The sequence below is a fragment of the Micropterus salmoides genome, unplaced genomic scaffold (genome assembly GCF_014851395.1).
Source record: "Micropterus salmoides isolate LMB-PRFRI ecotype aquatic unplaced genomic scaffold, ASM1485139v1 Ms_hic_scaffold_16, whole genome shotgun sequence".
Classification (NCBI taxonomy): Eukaryota; Metazoa; Chordata; class Actinopteri; order Centrarchiformes; family Centrarchidae; genus Micropterus; species Micropterus salmoides.
Window position 1 is genome coordinate 5,694,797 of NW_024040707.1, and position 18,292 is coordinate 5,713,088.

General features: G+C 40.3%; 1 protein-coding gene and 1 long non-coding RNA gene across 2 annotated transcripts; both read left to right on the forward strand.

Moving 5' to 3' along the window:
- The first annotated feature begins 352 nt into the window (after window positions 1–352).
- LOC119906070 lies at window positions 353–1,099 on the forward strand. Its single transcript, XR_005444924.1, has 2 exons — window positions 353–465; window positions 544–1,099. It is a non-coding gene; the product is annotated as an uncharacterized LOC119906070 (long non-coding RNA).
- An 11,543-nt stretch (window positions 1,100–12,642) lies between these two features.
- On the forward strand, window positions 12,643–16,551 carry LOC119904917 (Ig-like V-type domain-containing protein FAM187A). Its single transcript, XM_038721539.1, has 5 exons — window positions 12,643–12,978; window positions 13,174–13,451; window positions 13,667–14,017; window positions 14,646–14,872; window positions 15,269–16,551. The coding sequence occupies exons 1-5, from the start codon at window positions 12,787–12,789 to the stop codon at window positions 15,493–15,495; spliced, it is 1,275 nt and encodes a 424-aa protein (XP_038577467.1). The 5' UTR covers window positions 12,643–12,786; the 3' UTR covers window positions 15,496–16,551.
- Window positions 16,552–18,292: the final 1,741 nt, after the last annotated feature.

The following is an 18,292-nucleotide window of genomic DNA, read 5'->3' on the forward strand; positions in this document are numbered from 1 at the left end:
TTCACACCATTCTTTGTAAACCCTAGAAATGGTTGTGCGTGAAAATCCCAGTAACTGAGCAGATAGTGAAATACTCAGACCGGCCCGTCTGGCACCAACAACCATGCCGCGCTCAAAATTGCTTAAATCACCTTTCTTTCCCATTCTGACATTCAGTTTGGAGTTCAGGACATTGTCTTGACCAGGACCACACCCCTAAATGCATTGAAGCAACTGCCATGTGATTGGTTGATTAGATAATTGCATTAATGAGAAATTGAACAGGTGTTCCTAATAATCCTTTCGGTGAGGGTATAAGACACCTGTGTTCGCTTGATCTGTCCCTGCTGTGGTTGGTGTTTGTCCCCAGGTCTATCTATTTTCCCTTAACAGTTTGTTGCTTACCTGCACTTTGACACTGTTAGGAACCTCCTTTTCTCCTGCCCTGTGACCATTGATGTATCTTCATGACCCATCTCAGAAGTGGTGAGTTGATACATGGTTTTAAATGTATTTTAATGCAGTAAGGCTGAGCCTGGCTAATTGTTTCCCTCCTTTTTCCAGGTTCCCCCTTGGTTTAGACCCTGGTTGCTCTGGCCTTTACGCTGCATGAAGAGAAGCCTGAAACATGAGCACAGACTCTCTATACGTGGATTTATGAGATTTTGCAGGCAAGGAAACCCCTCGGCGAGGAGGCACATTGTTTCGTTCAAGATCGGATCTGCTTGGTGCGGTGTTTGTCCCGCCCCTCCTGCACTAGGTAAAAAGTGACATTGGCGAGTGCAGCGTTTTTCCCCAAAGTTGAACACTTTTCAACTCAGCAACCAGGGAAAAAAAACACTCAGTGCCCAGCGCGGAAAAGACGCTCAGTACCTCGTCTTTACTAGCTTGGAAAAATGCGGCGCTTCCATTGGCATGAATAGAAAAGACGCTGGCGCTTTAGACACGGACCTTTACTTGGTTGGCTTGTTATTGTGTGTTTTTGACTGCACTCCACAATTACAGCTCCTATGTGGCTTTCACAGTGTTCTAGTGGATGAGCAAGCAAAGTTTATGTAGCACCTTTCAGACACCCGTCTGTGCTGCAATCAAAAAATAAAATCTGACAAAACACAATGGATGGGACTGTGTGGTTGGGGTTTTTTGTTTTTTGTTTTTTTTTTTTTTTTTTTAAACAGGGGAACTCCAGAGGGAGTAATTTACTTGTTTGCTGAAGACTACAAGTCTGAAAATGAAAATCTGAGTGCGTAAGCTTACCCGACATCTGGAGATCACTCCTCATCTCTGCATGAGGCTACCAGCTTCATGCTAAATTGACCGCTACTACAACACACCCAAATATCCAGCCAAACTCTAGGTGGTTGAGTTGCATTATGGGTAACAAGGAAAAAGATTGTGGAATCAAGACTCTCTGGTTCTGCTGCCTCAAATACACTTTAAAAAGCTGTCCATTGTGAATCCAATAATGTTATACCAATGCTTGGCGGAGTACTCTTTTAATGCTAACAATAGTTGTATTTATCTTGGTTAAAATAAGTTGTCCAATTAAAGGATGTGGTAATGGGGCAGAAATTTTCTCCTTGCATGTTTTGGGTTTTCAAAAAGACAAAGTTAGAGGCAAGAGGAATAAAGGCTTGCTAGGGAATGGGAGAGGTTCAGCCCTTAATACCAAATGATCCCAAAGAAGAGCAGTTGTATTGCTATTTAAAATCGAAGTTATCTGTTTTTGCATACCGATCACGTGTTCTTCTCATCTATACCCAGCACCAGAATAAAATTTTCCAAACAATGTTTGCCATTAGTAAGTTAGAAAGTAATACTGCTTTAAACTTATTGTCTGAGACTACCTGATTGCATCCAACACCTACTCTTTGAGCACTCTGAGTTTGTGTTCAGGCTCCATTCATTGAATCTTAAGGAACAGCTGGAAGTAATAAATAAAAGGCAGAGGGAGGACAGATCAATAAATAAGTCTGGTGGTCCAATCTAAAATCTGATCAAGCCCTGCACTAAATGCACAAACACAGACAGGTGAGTGCAAGGAGTGTGTTAGAGCACTCTCATGAATAAAATATCCAGACTGAAGCAAGTTTAAAGGAAGGCAACCCTGAACAGTAACTGTTTGTTCCTAGTTTCTTCACTCAGGTAAGAGGAAAGCTTTGAAGATTTTAATGGACCAGAAAACAACAAGACAGTGGAGTTTCTGAAAGACGTTTCTTTTTCCTTCCTAGATAACACTCAGAGAACCCCACTCCTTACGTTCTTAAATTATAATCTAAAATTGATTTTCTGCCTTCAATGCAGCAGTTGGTTCATTTCAGAAGGCTGTGAAAATCATCAGAGTTGCTTGAAAATGAAAAATTCAAAATCTTCTTGACTTGAAAAAAAGTCAAGAAAATGATGAAGTCAAAAAAAATGAAGGTGATGAATTGAGGATGAAAGTAAAATCTTAAATAGTCAAAACCTTCTGAATACAAAGTCCAAGTCATGTGTTCTTGTGGCCTTCCTCAGTACATGGAGTTGCTCAATTGTCATGGGGATATTTTAGTCATCACATGACCGTATAGACCAACACATTTTCACTCGTCACATATCAACACTTGGTCAAGACCCCTTGGTGTTGCTTTTTAACTCCTTTAGCATCATATTTGGATGTGTAGGGCTCCGCCATCAAGTTAGCAACAATAAATATGAAAATGACCAGTTACATATCAATGTTGATTTGTTTTTTTTCACATCCATTCACCCCGGTCCTTACTTGGACTTTTCTGTTGTCTACAGCCTACACTGGCTTACAGTGTTCATAAATGACGCTACAAGGTTTCCAAAAGTGTGTTGAATTATGACGCTAAAGCTGATGATACACAGGGCAACTTTTTGAGCAATGTTGCTGGGCAATCTTGCTAGTGGCAAGTCCGACTATGTTGGGATTACAGCGGTAATCTTTACTCATTACCATTGACGGCAACGTTGCCCTGCACGATTGCTCTAAAAGTTGCTCCGTGTATCATCAGCTTTAGTATTTTGACAGCAGATCAGAAAACACTACACTACTTTGTCATTCTAGTGAATAAATGATATATTTTGTCATTTTATTTGGAGGTATCGTTGATATAACCATCTGTTGTCAAATGACCAAATAAAGAATTAACTTTCATGCTCAATACATGATCATCCTCACTTTTTTGCGTTATCATCTTTTGCAGTGCCAGTTCTGAAAACTTCCTAATGGTACACACACAGGCCACTCTGCTAACTTTGTTGCTTAAAAACAACATTTTTAATGTAATGTAATGTTTATACCATTTGAAGTGAATAGGTTAAATAATTCAAATTACAGAGAAAGTAGAAGGTACTAAAGTAATTTAAAAAAAAATCAGAACTTTCCATTTAGGCTGAAATGACATTTAACTTAATTGTAAAATGCAACAGGGAGCAGGGGGAAGAAATAGTTGCAAGAAAGAGAAGACTGCATATTACATGTAATTAGATTAAACTTTAACAGAAGAGTAAATGTGAGTTATATAAACACGTCTCACGACATGGTGAGTAAAGTTTGGTTGTACTGTATGTTTGGTCTGATGGGGGAAGTCTGTAAATTGTGTACACAGGGCAGATGATGGTGCAGATGAGGAACAGGGGCTTTAGAGGAAGATAAATATAGGAAGGGAAAGAGGAAGACAAGGGGCAAAGGAGTGAAATGCATTTAATGCTTCAATGAGTGCTGTGATTTCATGGATGAGATGATGGAAGGGAAAAAAAGGTGGGCTGAAGAGAAAAAGGAGGGAGGGAGTGAGAGGACGAAGGAACAGTTTGTTGTCCGTAGGGCACTTTATAGCAGCCAGATCTAACAGAGTTTGTGAAACACTGCAAATTGAATGTTAAATGTTCCAGGTTCCACTGTCTTTGAAATGTGGTTGTATTGACCTTCTTTCCTATTGACATTAGAGTAAATGTACAGATATGTCCACTGCAAATTCAGTAATTCAACAAATTTAAGTACATCACTGATCCCCTTCACATCTTCATTCGTATGTACACTGTTCATTACATTAGTCTTCACAAGGACTATTATGGGTTTGTCACCATTCACAAACATTCCTTGAGTCTAAGAATATGATTTTTTTTTTTATTGTATACAAGGTGGTGAAAGGGGACAGGTTAGGAGATCACCAGAAACATTTCTTCATTCATCCTCTGGGCACCATGAATAATCCACATCACATTTCAAATAAATGCATCCATTGACTACTGAGATGTCTCTCTCTGGAGCAAAGTGTTGGACCGACAAAATAAGGGAAAGACCATCCTTCATTACAAGCTTCACATGATAAATTACAGGTTTCTGCAAAACACAAAATTCCCTATCTAGAAGAAGAGGGCCTTTGTGAATATAATATGGGGATAATTGTTAGATGACTTGGTGGTATTTAACATCCAGCCTCAGAATAGATGGTATTATATGGAGTCAGTAAGTAGAGGAGGAGGAGCAGAAGGAGGAAGGGAAAGGAGGCAGGGACAGATGACAATGAAGAAAAGATTGGTAGAGAAAAATACCTAGAGCTGAATTGAGGGGCTTGATGTGCTGTTTAGATAGACCAGACGATGGAATTAATGGATGTTTGGGAGAAAAGGCAGGACGGCCGGATAGTGGGAGATAGTGAATGACAGGAATAAAAGGATGAGATAGAGACTGATAAGATATAGAGGGTGTCATGTATAGCGGAGTGGATGGTAAATGATGTTTAGATTAAGGCTAGAGGCTAATGGACAGGAAGAATAAAGAAAAATTACAGAAAAAGAAGATGGAGAGTTAAAAGAAAAACTCACACATATTGACGCTTGGTCAAGACCCCTTGACATCACTTATTAATGCCCTGGGTATCCAATTAGCATCACTTTTCAACGTTTAGGGCTCCGCGGTCAAATTAGCAAATACATATGCAATATACGGTAAGACTTTCAAAATAAAACATTAACATTGCAAAACATCGCCATTTTGAAACGACATGTTGTTAAAGTTGTTCTTTAGGTTTAGACAGCAAAATTACTTGTTTGGAGTTAGGAAAAATTCATGGTTTGGGTTAAAATAACTACGTAAGTCAGTTGACTTACGTAATTTAAGTAACGTTACTTGTGTAACTTACACAATTTATGTAACATATGTAACTTAAGACTTTTTGTTTCACACATTTATATACTTTTTAATGAAATATAAAATTTGAATTTGACATCAAATAAACAGAACTGCCTGTTCTAGACACAGTGTATCTTTAGGAAAGTGTGTGTTTTTTGTAAAAAATATAACATAAATAACTTAAATCAAAAAAGAGGTGTTGTAACATTCTCCATGTGTTTCTGATCTACTAACTCCACGCAGCACACCCATCCTTATCGCCATTCCATGGAAGAACTGGTAAAAATAGCTAAAATTACTGTTTCCTGCTTTCTTCAAAGCAGGTAAGTGAAAGCAATAGCAAACATGTTCCCTACTTAAATACATTTGTGTGATCGCTCACAGCAACAAAGAAGAGCTTTTTATATGCCAAAGAAAGCAGGAGGCATAATGATCAAACTGGCATTCTACTGAAGAAAATAGGCTAATATTATGTTGTTTTCTTCTTCAGCAAAAGTTGATGTGACATTTTGAAAAAATGTGTTTACATTCTGACATTTTGTCAAATTCTGAGCAGGTTTTAAGGATAAATCAGCCTTTGAAAATATGAGATTACATAAGCATTTGTCATTTGTTCTTTTAGTTTTATCACTGTGTCAGGATTTATTCCCAGTTGCAAACATTTGATGTATTTTAACATTGCTACACAAACACAGATTAACATATATAAACTGTACAATCCTTAAAATGTACTTATGAATTTGCAAATGAGCATCTTTTACTTAAATCTGCAATGCTGTAATTTCTGTATCTTTATGTGTTTGAGTGGATTATCTACAAAGTTACCACATATGATGGATTACTACCTCTTTTTTTCCCCTTTTTATATTAAAATCTTCCAAACATATAACAAGTCCCACAATTTATAGGCAGTGTCAGGTGAATATCAGATCTGCTGGTTTGACTGTGTATCATTAAAGGACTAGTGTTTTGTTTTTTTGTGGGACTGTAGCATTTTCTTTCAATAGGATGTATCAGTTAAAAATTTATATCACACAAAATAATGATGGTGATTAGAAAATGAAGCATTTGCTTGTCAAAAAATAGAGTGGGCACAATGCAGTTTTCAGAATGTCCCTAGCCATGTGATTTTTGTCTTCAAAATGAATATGTAATGTTTTGGAAATGAACAAAATTTTATTCTCTTAATGGAAAACAGGGAGGTGTCATCTGAAGTGTTTACCCACTGAACACAGTTAGTCATTCTGCTGCCCTAACTCCTTCTGTATTGTTCTGAAAATTCAAGCCTGAAACTACTGTACCAAACGTTTTACACACATTGAAATCATTGTTCAGTGCCTGCCTTCAGCTGAGGCTGCCAGCTTACATCATACAAGTCTTGTTTGTGTCTCCAGGCAGTGAAGTTGGTCAGCAGCGTGTTATGTTCAGTCATTATGCTGGAGGCATGATGACACACAGACCAGCAGCTCAGCTAGGAGCCGCGTCATTGCACTCATTTATTTCTTCTTTATAATATTACAGCAACAACTGCCTTCAGCAGTGTTGTGAAGAAGTGCAGGATGAATTAAGTGTGTGAAGCATAGCTCACCTCACACCAAGTGTGGATTATGAGCTGTGTGTACCTCTGCATCGGTGCAATGACTTTTCCCTAAGGCAAAGTAAGTGCTTTTTCACGGTGATGAAGCAGTCAAGTGTTTTGGTGACTAGTAGTGTGCTACAGTTGAAGGAGGTGCAGTACAGGGGTGTCACTGATGATTTTGGTGACACATTCACACATTTCATGTGTTTGACTGTCAGTGTACTGTAGGTGCACCCACACAGATCTCACAGACATGTCTAATTGCAGAAAGAAAATCCTATTATATTCTAATTAAAGACATGTAAGGTGCATTGAAGAGACATCTCAATAGTAACAACAAAAAAGATTAGCCATGTTGCAGCAATACCCCAACTGAATCCTATGAGTCGCATTCTACGTTGAAATGCATGGAGATCAAGGGTTTTTCTTGTGATGCCCTGCTCTGTGTGTGAATGGGCCCTAAAACAACAATACGAGCCTCTTGCAGTCTTTAATTTGAACAACCGACACTGTCAAACTGAGATTATGTAGAACAGATCCACTGGTAATCTGATGAAAATCTTCAAAACCAACAACAAATTTTTATGCTCTTGTGCACATTGAGCAGATCAATTATGTCTCAGAAATCTACACATTCGGACAGTTTATCCAGCAACAAGACTAAAAGTCTAGAGCCATGCTAGCCACTATGTGAGTTGGTAGTTTGGCACAGGGGTGCTTTGAGCTAAATGCTAATGTCTGAATGCTAACATGCTCACAATAAGGTGTCATGTTTACCATGATTGTTTAAAATGACATTTACTAACCAGCACAACACGCAAAGTATAGGTGAAAGTGTATAGCTGAAGCTGATGAAAATGTCAACAGTCCTTAGGCATAATTAATAGTACAGGCATTCATGTCCTAAGGAGGACACGAATGTCTGTACTAAATGTTGTCACAATCCATCCAACAGGTGTTCAGACATTTTACTCAAAACCGCATGCCAGAGATGCTCACAAGTCTTTGAGCTAGAGTCAAAGTGAAGTCTCAAGTCTCTCATGGTTATTACGAATGTTGTATCACCAGCTATGTTCAATCCAGGTTGCTTATAAAACTGCATAGCTATAAGGAATACTGTAACCTGTTTTATTTACAAAGCACAACCATGTAATGTGCAATGCAATTATTGATGGCTCATTAAATACTGCAAGTCAAAAACACTCCCCAGAGTCTTAAACCCAGTGTAACGTTAACTAAATAAAACTGTGACGTTGCATAATCAACAATAAACCTGTAACCTGTTTTTAACTTACAGAGCACAACCATGTAGCCTAATGTACAATGTCTGAAGTCACTGTGTGTTCGACTTAAGTCACACTCGAGTCCGAGTCTCTAACTCGAGTCCCCATCTCTGCCGCATGCCAACCTCATTGTTGCACTAGAGAAAAGTGTCAGGGTTTGTGGTGTGGAGAAGGTAGGAGGACCCAAATGCAGGACACAAGGCTGACAGGTTCAGTTCAAAAGGTTTAATGGAACAAACTGAGGGCGAGCACACTTACATACAGAGTGGCTGAGCAGAGGGAATCCAAAATAACACACTCCAAGAAAACAAAGGTGATCCAACAGAAAAATCCAGAAACAGGTGTGTGAACCAAAATCCAAAGAACTGGCGGGGAATAGGCAGGAAACAAGGAAGATGAGACAAAGCAGGCTACAACCATTACAACAGGGGGCAGCGTGTAAACACAACAACAAAACACTGCAATGACCAGACAAGGACTGTTCAAGTTCAAGTCTTTATTTGCCAAAATGACGCAAGTCGCCTGGAATTCATTTTAGTAATTTGGCTCATTCAGGACAGTACAAGACAATATTGGACAAAAATAAACACATCATCACAACATAGCATAAAAACACCACAAAACTAATGAGTAAATATAACAGATAATCAAAAATCAGACAAAGTGCTAATACATTTAGTGACACTGAGGAGAAGGACGTAGTTGTATAGGCAGATAAGGATAGATAAGGATTGTTGGTGTGAATTGAGGGACCTCACAGCCTGCGGGTAAGTGCTATTTGAAAAACGGGTTGTTCTAGATCTGATGCTTCTTAGCCTTCTGCCTGATGGTAGAAGGGTAAAAAGAGAGTTAGCAGGGTGCAAAGAATCTTTAAGTATTTTCAGTCCAGTTTTAAGTAAACGGGTGTTGTAGATGTCGCAGATCTTAGGGAGGTCCAGCCCAATTATTCTTGACGCTGTCCTAACTACCCTATTCAGTGCAGATTTATCATCTGCTGAGCAGTTACCCCACCATACAGTGATGGAGAAAGTAAGTATACTCTCTATCACTGCTCTGTAGAAGTGGAGCCTGGGACACTTTAAATTTCCTAAGTTGTTTTAAAAAGAAGAGTCGCTGGTGAGCTTTTTTAACAATCTGACTGACATTGGTGTCCCATTTAAGACTGGAGGATATGATGTTCCCAAGGAACCTAAAACTTTCCACCCTCTCCACAGTTTTGTCCTTGATGACCAGGGGCTGGAGCGACTTACTATTTTTATTCCTGAAATCGACAACCATCTCCTTGGTTTTGGAGATGTTGAGGGACAAGTTGTTAGTTGAGCACCACTCAGCCAGCAAGGACACTTCTTTTTTGTAAGCCGATTCATCATCATTAGTGATGAGGCCCACCACAGTGGTATCAACAGCAAATTTAAAAATCTTGACTGAATCATGGTGAGAAAAACAGTCATTGAGGAGAAACAGCAAACATATATACACCAGGGACTAACGAGCAGGGCGGGAGCAACACAGGTGACAGACATGAGACTAACGAGACACAGGCAGGCAGGGAGACAGCCATGCAGAGGAATACTGGAGGAACAGTCAGAACACAGGTTACAGATAAGAGGAATATAAATAACAAATGAATACAGACTGAAGCTGGGATTAAAGAGGAGGGGTTCCTGGACCTGAGCATGCTCCTTATGTTCTTTAGAACAAAGGAGGGGTTTCATCTCAATCCACCTGCACTGTGGTTACCACAGAGCAGCATGCCGCTGGGGTGAACCGACAGGGCACACGGTTCACTCACCTTCTTAGCAGAGGTGAAAGCTAGCAGCAAGGTTTTTTGAGAGATAAAATTTTCAATGAGGATGCTCCTGGGGCTCAGGGCACAAGCAGCAAGTCCTGCTGAGGTAACAAGAGACACAACACTGGATGATGTCTTCTCACACCCTGCAGAAAGCGTATGACGAGGGGGTGGGTGAAGACTGACAGGAGAGATAGCTGCTGTGTACACCTTGATGGTTGAGTGCGGCAGCCTTTTCGCCATCAGACCTTGCAGGATCGAGAAAATGTATACCACCGAACAGGTAGACGGATCTGTCTCCCTCTCAAAGCATCAGCGCTGAAAGCCCAACCACTTAGCTTGGTGGAGCAAGTCTTGGCGGAGCCACTTGGATGGTCTGTACGACCTCAGCGGATAGACCAGCCTGTGTCTGCCTCTCCTTTTCAGGAGCCAAACCTGGAGAGGCTGGTCCAACACCAGCATTGCGCGTATGATGCCTCATCCTTGTGACAGAGCCCCAGACCAGAGGCACAGGCCAGGGCTCTGTCACGGACGTCTGCGTCACTTCTATCAGAATGACGATCAATGGGTCCCGCTTCACCTAACTGGAGGGTGAGATGGCAAAGAATAATTTATAGAAGTGGTGACTCTATCTGTGGAGGGGGTGAATTCAGTGAGCAGTTCGCCGTGTGCTGTAGAAAAAAGGATGCTGAGGCAGTAGGGACACTGCTATTTATACGTCACACACGGATCTATAGCAACATGTAACACCTCCAAACTAGTTCCCAATTGACCAACCAGTGCATAAAATAAGCGGGCAACAATAGAACACGCTGTACAAAATATAACCTCCAAATTTATTTGTATAAAATAGACATGCAAAGGGTTAAAACAAGACTGAGGCTAAGATAGTTAAAAAGAGTTCAAATGGGGGAAACTGTTAAACGGAACTGCAGTTTGTCGTGGCTGGGTGTGCTCAACTTCGTCTTCCTGCGTGGGCGAAGCCAAACACAACAGGAACGGGTCTGCTGTTGGTCACAGGCTGGTCGGTTGTAGCCTCACTGCTTGGGCCTCTGGTAACTCTACTGAGTAGCGGTGGCTCTACACCAGCAGCTCCCCAGACCACAACCCAGCCGTGTACCACACTCTTGCAAAGAATCAGCAGCCTCAGCACACCCGCACACTGCACACAGGAGACAAACAGAAGACTCTTGAGCATAGTGTGTGGCTGGTTAAATAGTTTGCAGATGGATGTCATGCCCAAGCACACCTGTCTGCCATTAGTCCATACCCATGCAATTAACCCAAGTGCAAAACCACACCCACCAAATGCACACTCACTCTAAGTGCTCACCCCTCACACGACCACTGCACTCAAAATTGGCTGATACAGGTCTACCCCGTAACAAACATCCTATTGGTCGGCTACGTGCACAATAACAATTTCAGTGGGCAAGTGCGTGCGTGTGATTGGAGGAGGTAGTACCCATAGAGTCCAATAGAGGGCGGAGCCTGTGTGATTTAGAACAAGGTTTAGGGGATCACCGAAGACATCCTCTGGGCACCATGAATATAAACTTTCACAGCAATCCATCCTGTAGAAAGATTTTCAGACTGGACCAACCTTGTGTATCGCAAGATAGACATTGCCATCTCTAGAGCCTACCACCAAAAGACAACTAAAACTGTATCGTGTAAGTACTTATCTCCAATGGAGTTTGACCATTCTCAATATGAATGCACACAGAAGGATTAAGGGGTATACTGTGAATATAAATGACTCCACAAAAATATTTTTCAGTGGACACAAACAAATTATACAGTTCACAAAGTATTTCTGATGCACACATAAATATGAATTGTTTTAAATAAATATAATCGAAATCCACAAATGTATGTTTTTATATATTCAAGTATTTGCAATTTTCACGCTTACATGACATGGCTAAGGCAGAAGGAGCCATCCGATTGGCTACAGATGATTCCTTGTTGAAAAAAATGCATTTATGATTTGAGGGGGGCACAGGAGTCCCCAAAAAACCACATACAAATGCAGTGCAGGGTGCAGGTTCAACAGTTTTTAGATAAATGTAACAACATCCAAATATGTTTGATGAAAATTGCAAAGACTTTTAAATACATAAATAGATATTTTCGTGTGCATCAGAAATATATTTGTGAACCATATTTTTTTATTTGTGGTTTAATTGGAACACTTAATATTTCTGTGTGCACTGAAGAACATTTTTGTGGAGAGAGACATTTGTATTTAAATCCCAAAATACATATGTTAATGCTCCTGTGTGCATTCATTCATTTTGAGGCTAATCTAACTCCATACTCTCCAACGGGTAAAAAAAAGTAGCACCTTTTCTAAAGGTTGATTCATGGCTGTGATAACTAGCATGATGAGACAGACTGATCAATAACTGCTCATGACTGTGGAGGTAACATTTTATTTTAATGTGAGAGGAAAGAAGTTTTCTTCCCACAATTTACAAAAAGGGACTGTGTGTAGCTTTTCCTGTGGTGTGGTTCATTTATAATTCTGAAGTTTTAGCCATAGAGTTTCTAATGTGTGTGTTGTTACCATAGCAACCTCAGCTGACATTTGTCTATATTATATAAAAGAAACAGCAGTATATGGTTAAATGCCGGACAGAGAAAATTACAAACTTTACTGAGAGGAAGAAAGGAAAATAGAATTTAGTCAGAATGTTCTCAGAACAAAGGAGATAAAAAAAAGAATTGCTGTTGTTTGTGAATGTCTCCTACAAACAAAGACTAGTTTGTGTTATGTCAGAAAATGTAATAATACGGGTTGTTTGCGTTGACAACAGAGGGTGGGTCCTTAGTGATCTCATAAGATTCCATCAAAGCTGTTTTGTTTTGAAAGTAACCTTGTTTGAGTTTCATTCTTCAGATGTTAAATAAGACAGAACAAACACTCTGGAGGCTTCTCCGAGATTCTGCAGAAATATTTTATTGAAGTTGTGACTTTTGCAGCTTGTAAGAACCCTCTTTGTCCTCAGAGAGCCTAATGCCCCCTCCACCATCCTCTCCCCTCCTCCTCCTCCTCCTCCTGTGTCCTGAGGTGTGGAGCTATGAAGCTCCTGAGGATAAGGAGGATGTGTTTGCAAAAAGAGCCTGTCCTGCCTTCCTGACCTTCATCAACGTTGCCTTTCTGGCTGGAGTCACTTTGGAGATGCCCTGCCACTGCAAACCAGAACAGGTAAAACCACTACATGCATGTCTGTGTAATTTTCATGTCCCACTCTTTAAAGCAGCAGTGGGGAAATCTTTTAAAAATAACTTTTTGTCATATTTGCTAAAACTGTCACTATGTCGTGACAGATATAGTGACAGTTTTAGCAAAATGAGACCAGCGACCATATATTTTGGTCATTTAGTTGCCTGTGTGTTTCAGGTCCAGTCAGTTGTTTGGTTCTTCAAGAAACATCTGGGCAGCTCCAAGGAGACAAGAGTCCTGACAGATCACCATGGCAACAAGCTGCTGGACCCCAGTCACATCCCTCACAGCGGCAGCCTGGAGAGTCGATTCTCTATTCGTCTCTTCAGCCTGCTGATCTTCAGAGCGGGGCCTCACGACTCCGGCATCTATATCTGTGGCTCTGCCCACAAAGACTTCTTCTATGGTTACGACCTGGACATTCAGGAGGCGCACACACTCAGCTTCACTCCAAGGTCACGCGAAAGACGGGTAGTCAATGACTTTGTGGCTTTATTAGAAATTGGACATAACAGCTGTCAAATTGTGATGATGATGTATGTGTTATTTTACTGATAAGTATGTCATACATTTTTTATAGATTCTGAACAAATGATATTTTTCTTACCCATGTAACCCATTTTGAACTGCTGATCATGAAGGGATTCATATTCTGATTTGATGCTCATAGGCTCACTCCAGAAACTATAACAGAGGAAAGAAATGAAACAAAACGACTCAGCTCTGCTCAGCCGTTGTACCGGATCTTCACCACGTTCCGGCCCTGGTCAGTCTGTGATCGCTGTGGAGTACCGGGAGAGCAAGTTCGTGTGGGACTCTGCTACGTCCACTCCCACTTCCTGCACATACGCTACAGACGGGTCAATCAGACAGTTGCGTCATGTGGCTCAGGAGGGGTGCCTTTTGGGCAACTGATGCGAGTTGGAGCCAAGCTGGAGGTCAAAAGCTGTGAAGTGACTTGTCCAACTCAAGCTCCTCCATCCTCCAAAATCCTTGCTCCGATGGCATTTCTGGGGTACAAGTAAGCATGTAGATAAATATAAAGAGGTACATACATCAGACAGGTGGGGTGGCTGTGGCCTCAGAAGGAAGGTAGAGCAGGTTGTCAACAGATCCTCTGCTCCCCCTGACACATATCTGCAAGACTGAATGAGAGGCTTATTGTGAAGTGCTTGAGTTAAAAGCAGTTAAATGCAGGCATTTAGGTGATGGGTACATTTTAACACAGAAACAGATTTATGCATAAAACATAAAACAAATATAACTGATGATCAGTCAAAGGTTTAAATGCTGCAATCATTTCATTAGTCCTGACTATGAGTGTAAGGCTCCACTAGCATCCACTAGAATAATTATACCAACACCATACAAAAGAGCTGCAGGGAACAAAGAACGTTTTGTTCAAATAGAAAGTTGATCTTGATAAAGACAGTCAGTGGGTCACCAAAATCAGCAATAATCATCCAGCGGGAACCATGAATCTGATACTTTGTTCTGGACTCAGGTGTTTGTAGCAGCAAATTTATCATTCTAACAATGTCAAAGTTGATAACTACTAACAGGTCCAAACTGTTATTTATTTCTAAAAACAACCTTTTTTACGAACCATATAGAATACTAAATCATGGATCTCTGTTTCTGTGTTGTAGTTCTGAGGAGGTACCAGTGTTGTACTTGAACCACCCTACAGACCGTGTTCTGACCCTGGGCTGTCCCGGGGCACGACCTGACATGGCTGTGGCATGGGACAGAGGATCTGAGCCCATCTACCGATCTGAACACTCGGCAGGTCATAACCTCAGCGCCACGCCCCCCAGGCTGTTGATAGACACCGGACACCACCTGGTGTTTAACCCTGCAAAAACCCAGGACTCAGGTACCAACCACTGCTTACTGTCAGCAAGTACAAGTTTGTGAAAAATGTGTGTTTATCAGGTGGTGATTTGATTTCGGGTGGTGTTTTGTTTACTTGTCTCACAAGCTGCCAATTCAGGTCAGCGTAAGCTACTCACTACCCAGTTTGTGCAAAAACACTCTCACCTCAGTCACTCATGTGATCCAGGCACCTGGCTGCTCAGCTGTCCCTCATCACCGCATTAGTTCCAGTGTATGTGTTGTAGCCCCCTGCAATCATCTATGATGTGTTGGTGTTTTAATGTGATCCTGCTGAAATCCATTTCCTCTTTTGAATGCCTGTTTTTCTCATTTCAACCTGGTGTGATAACCAGTATATTTTGTTTAATGTCACTTAAATATTCTTTTTGTTAATTAGGTGTCTACTGTTGCTGGCTGCAGGGTCAGCAGGCCGCCAAGATACGACTTCTGGTCTACGCCCATATGGGGCGAGGACAGTCAGTGACATCACATCCTGACTTCCTGACAGCTCTCAAGACTGTGTTAAGATCATATGCTGTCATGACAGCTGTATTTTGCATTCTGCTGTTCGGCAGAGCTGTGGTCAGACACCTCAGAGACACCAGAGAAACACATTTGGATTAAACTAAATATTGTGATGTAGGGTAGTTATTCTCAGCCACCATAATAATAATGCCCAGAGTTATGCTGACACAGTTACACGTCATTATATTATTTTGTAAGCAAAAACAGGTGCAGCTAAAGGTCCTGGAAAATTACAATCACAGATTTTCTTGATGACACTGCTTTCTAAAAACATGTTCTCATACTACTCTCCTAATCTGCTCTCCTCTCCACTGTATTGTTTCCTCTCCTGTCCAGCAACAACAACAAGCACATCAATTGTAAAATAATCAAGATTAATGTTATATTAAGTAGACTAGATATGTCAAAGACAATATTTGAGAAGCCATCATCAATTTAGATGAGTTTCTCAACAGCGTCAGTTATGTTGTTTTTCGCTTTGAATGGTATCAGTCTCCGGAACCACAGTTCCCAATAACCCCAATAAAAATAGAGTTTTATATAAATTGTAGTGTTAAACCTTTAAGGATCGGTATCAATAGGATTTTATCAATACTACGACTCTCATAGGCTCGTTTTTAAAAAAAAATCAATACTCTTAAGCTATACTCACACTGTAAGCCCTAATGCTCATTTCGATTCATTGCCCAGATCCAATTTTTTTGATTGACTGCCTATGTCAGACTCCACTGTAAATTGGCAAGGGCCTGATAGTGACAACCTCTGCAGATAAGAGAGTGAGAGATAAATGATGAAACAAAGAAAAACTCACTGAGAGAGAACTGAGAGAGACAATAACTTAATAATAAGAAAAATAGCGGGAGAAGAGAAAGAAAAACCGTCAAGCTTGAGCGGTGGATAAAAATTAATAGAGATGGCGAGATGGGAGTTAATGAAGGTGAGGAAATACATGCAGAGCATTCCCATCCAATTATCTTTGTGCAAAATAGATGAAAAATATGGATGAAAATGCAAACATTGTTAATATTTCCAAAATATTGTAATTCATTATCATTCAGTTTTATCATTACAAAGAAATGCATGTGGAAAAGAACACTTTTTTTTGCAATTCTTGATCATAATGTTCATTAAAAGCAGACCTGGTGTGTTTTGTAATAACTTGTTACACCTGGAGTTTGTAGCACCTGCAGGTGTTGAAGTGTCTTCAAAACCGGGGTGCTGTGCCGAAGTGCAGCATATTAACAGAATCAGAAGAAAGATATCTGGGTTCTTGCTGTTAGACAGAGGGGGCTTCAGATGTGTCCTCATTAAGACGTTTCTCCACACTGAGAGCCAGAGGGATGAACACACAGGCAGTTGTTCCTCCACAGCTGTGGCCTGCTCTTCAGACCCTCTCAACCCTCTGTTTTTTCCTTCCACCTTCCCATCTCCATCTTTCTGTGACAGCAGCTCTGAATCCACTGTATGACCTCCAGCAAACACACTCATGGTTCAATAACAGACCAGAATTCTTTCAAGTCTTTGGGTGTTTTAGTGGTCCCCATGAGATTCTCACATGAGTCATTCAGTGAGATCTTTTAAACTCAGAGGTTGATTTTTTTTTTTTTTTTACACCAAATACAACTACAGATCTATTAGCAGCAATAGATGGTCTGACTGATCAATCAAGAGGTCTTTAGGTAATCAGCTAAACAGTAAATGGCCAGTAATTTAATATGTTTGATGGTAAATTTACTTTCTTTCTTTCTTTAAATGTTTCTTCTCTTTCTTAAATTAAAATCATACAAAGGACATGAGCCACATGATGATGTAACTTAAGTTCATACCGCTACAGTAAAAGATATTGAGTGTTAACAGCTTTACAATCTGTACATACAGCATAAAGACCCTCTAAATTTACACCCTCTGTTTGGAGCAGTCCTGTTCATTTGTGCCTGAGGAGCAACTTTCAGCAACTTTTTTGAAAGGAAACTCTCACCATGCTGTCCAATACTAGTCCATTCCCCCTAACCCCTCTCAGTCAACGGGGCCCGGTCATAGGTGCCACCCCATTATGTGGAATTGTCTGTTTTGGGTGAATTCTGTTTAGGAAAATATTAGAGATAGAAAATTAAACATCAGAAGAAGACTGACGATAAAAATGCAGAAAAGTTCTTTAAAGAAAATAATTGTCAAATAGAAAATTGTCCTTCGAGAGCCTGAACTGATTAAGGTAAAGATTATATGTTGTATAAACCATACGCAACTCTCTTTTGAATGGTATTACTCAATGATGTGGCACCTCAGTCCTAACACCCTTTTTATACAAGAAAAAAACGTATTCAGAATCTCAGAAACATTTACATCTTATAAGGTTTGAGAGATTTCAGTTTCAAAAAGACATTTATAAGCTGCTCATCCCTGCCTCTGCACTGTGGGAAGATATTTTTTAGTTCACATACTTCATGACCTTCCTCTACACTGTTGTATTGCAGCCTCCCTTTACTTGCTGTACTTTCCTGTCTGTTAGGCAGCTCGGAACAGGTTCACATGCATTGCTGCCTTGCCCCAGGATATTTTCTCATTTTGCGGAGTTATGATTTTGTGCAAACCTGACTGACATTTCTGTGATATATGGATGTTTCACGTCCCTGTGAGCCGCCAGCTTGAAATCCATGATAATAAAATTAATTTGACTAACAGAGTTGCCCCAAAATCTTTATTTTGACAAACATGTTAGTTTGATGTGCCTTGGTTTGAAGACACTTTACTTAGGTTCCTGCTTTCCTTCTTTTCAATAATCAATTCTTCACTTTCAGAAAGCACAAATTATTAACATTATTTACTATTATATAAATTTCATAGATATATTAGTTAGATTTCACAGAACATTTTAAAAAGAAATAATACATAAACA

Coding starts and splice junctions, on each gene's coding strand:
- LOC119904917 (XM_038721539.1), top strand. CDS start 12,787: ATGCCCCCTCCACCATCCTCTCCCCTCCTCCTCCTCCTCCTCCTGTGT. Junction 13,452..13,666: donor ACACTCAGCTTCACTCCAAG/GTCACGCGAAAG, acceptor TGATGCTCATAG/GCTCACTCCAGAAACTATAA. Junction 14,018..14,645: donor ATGGCATTTCTGGGGTACAA/GTAAGCATGTAG, acceptor TCTGTGTTGTAG/TTCTGAGGAGGTACCAGTGT.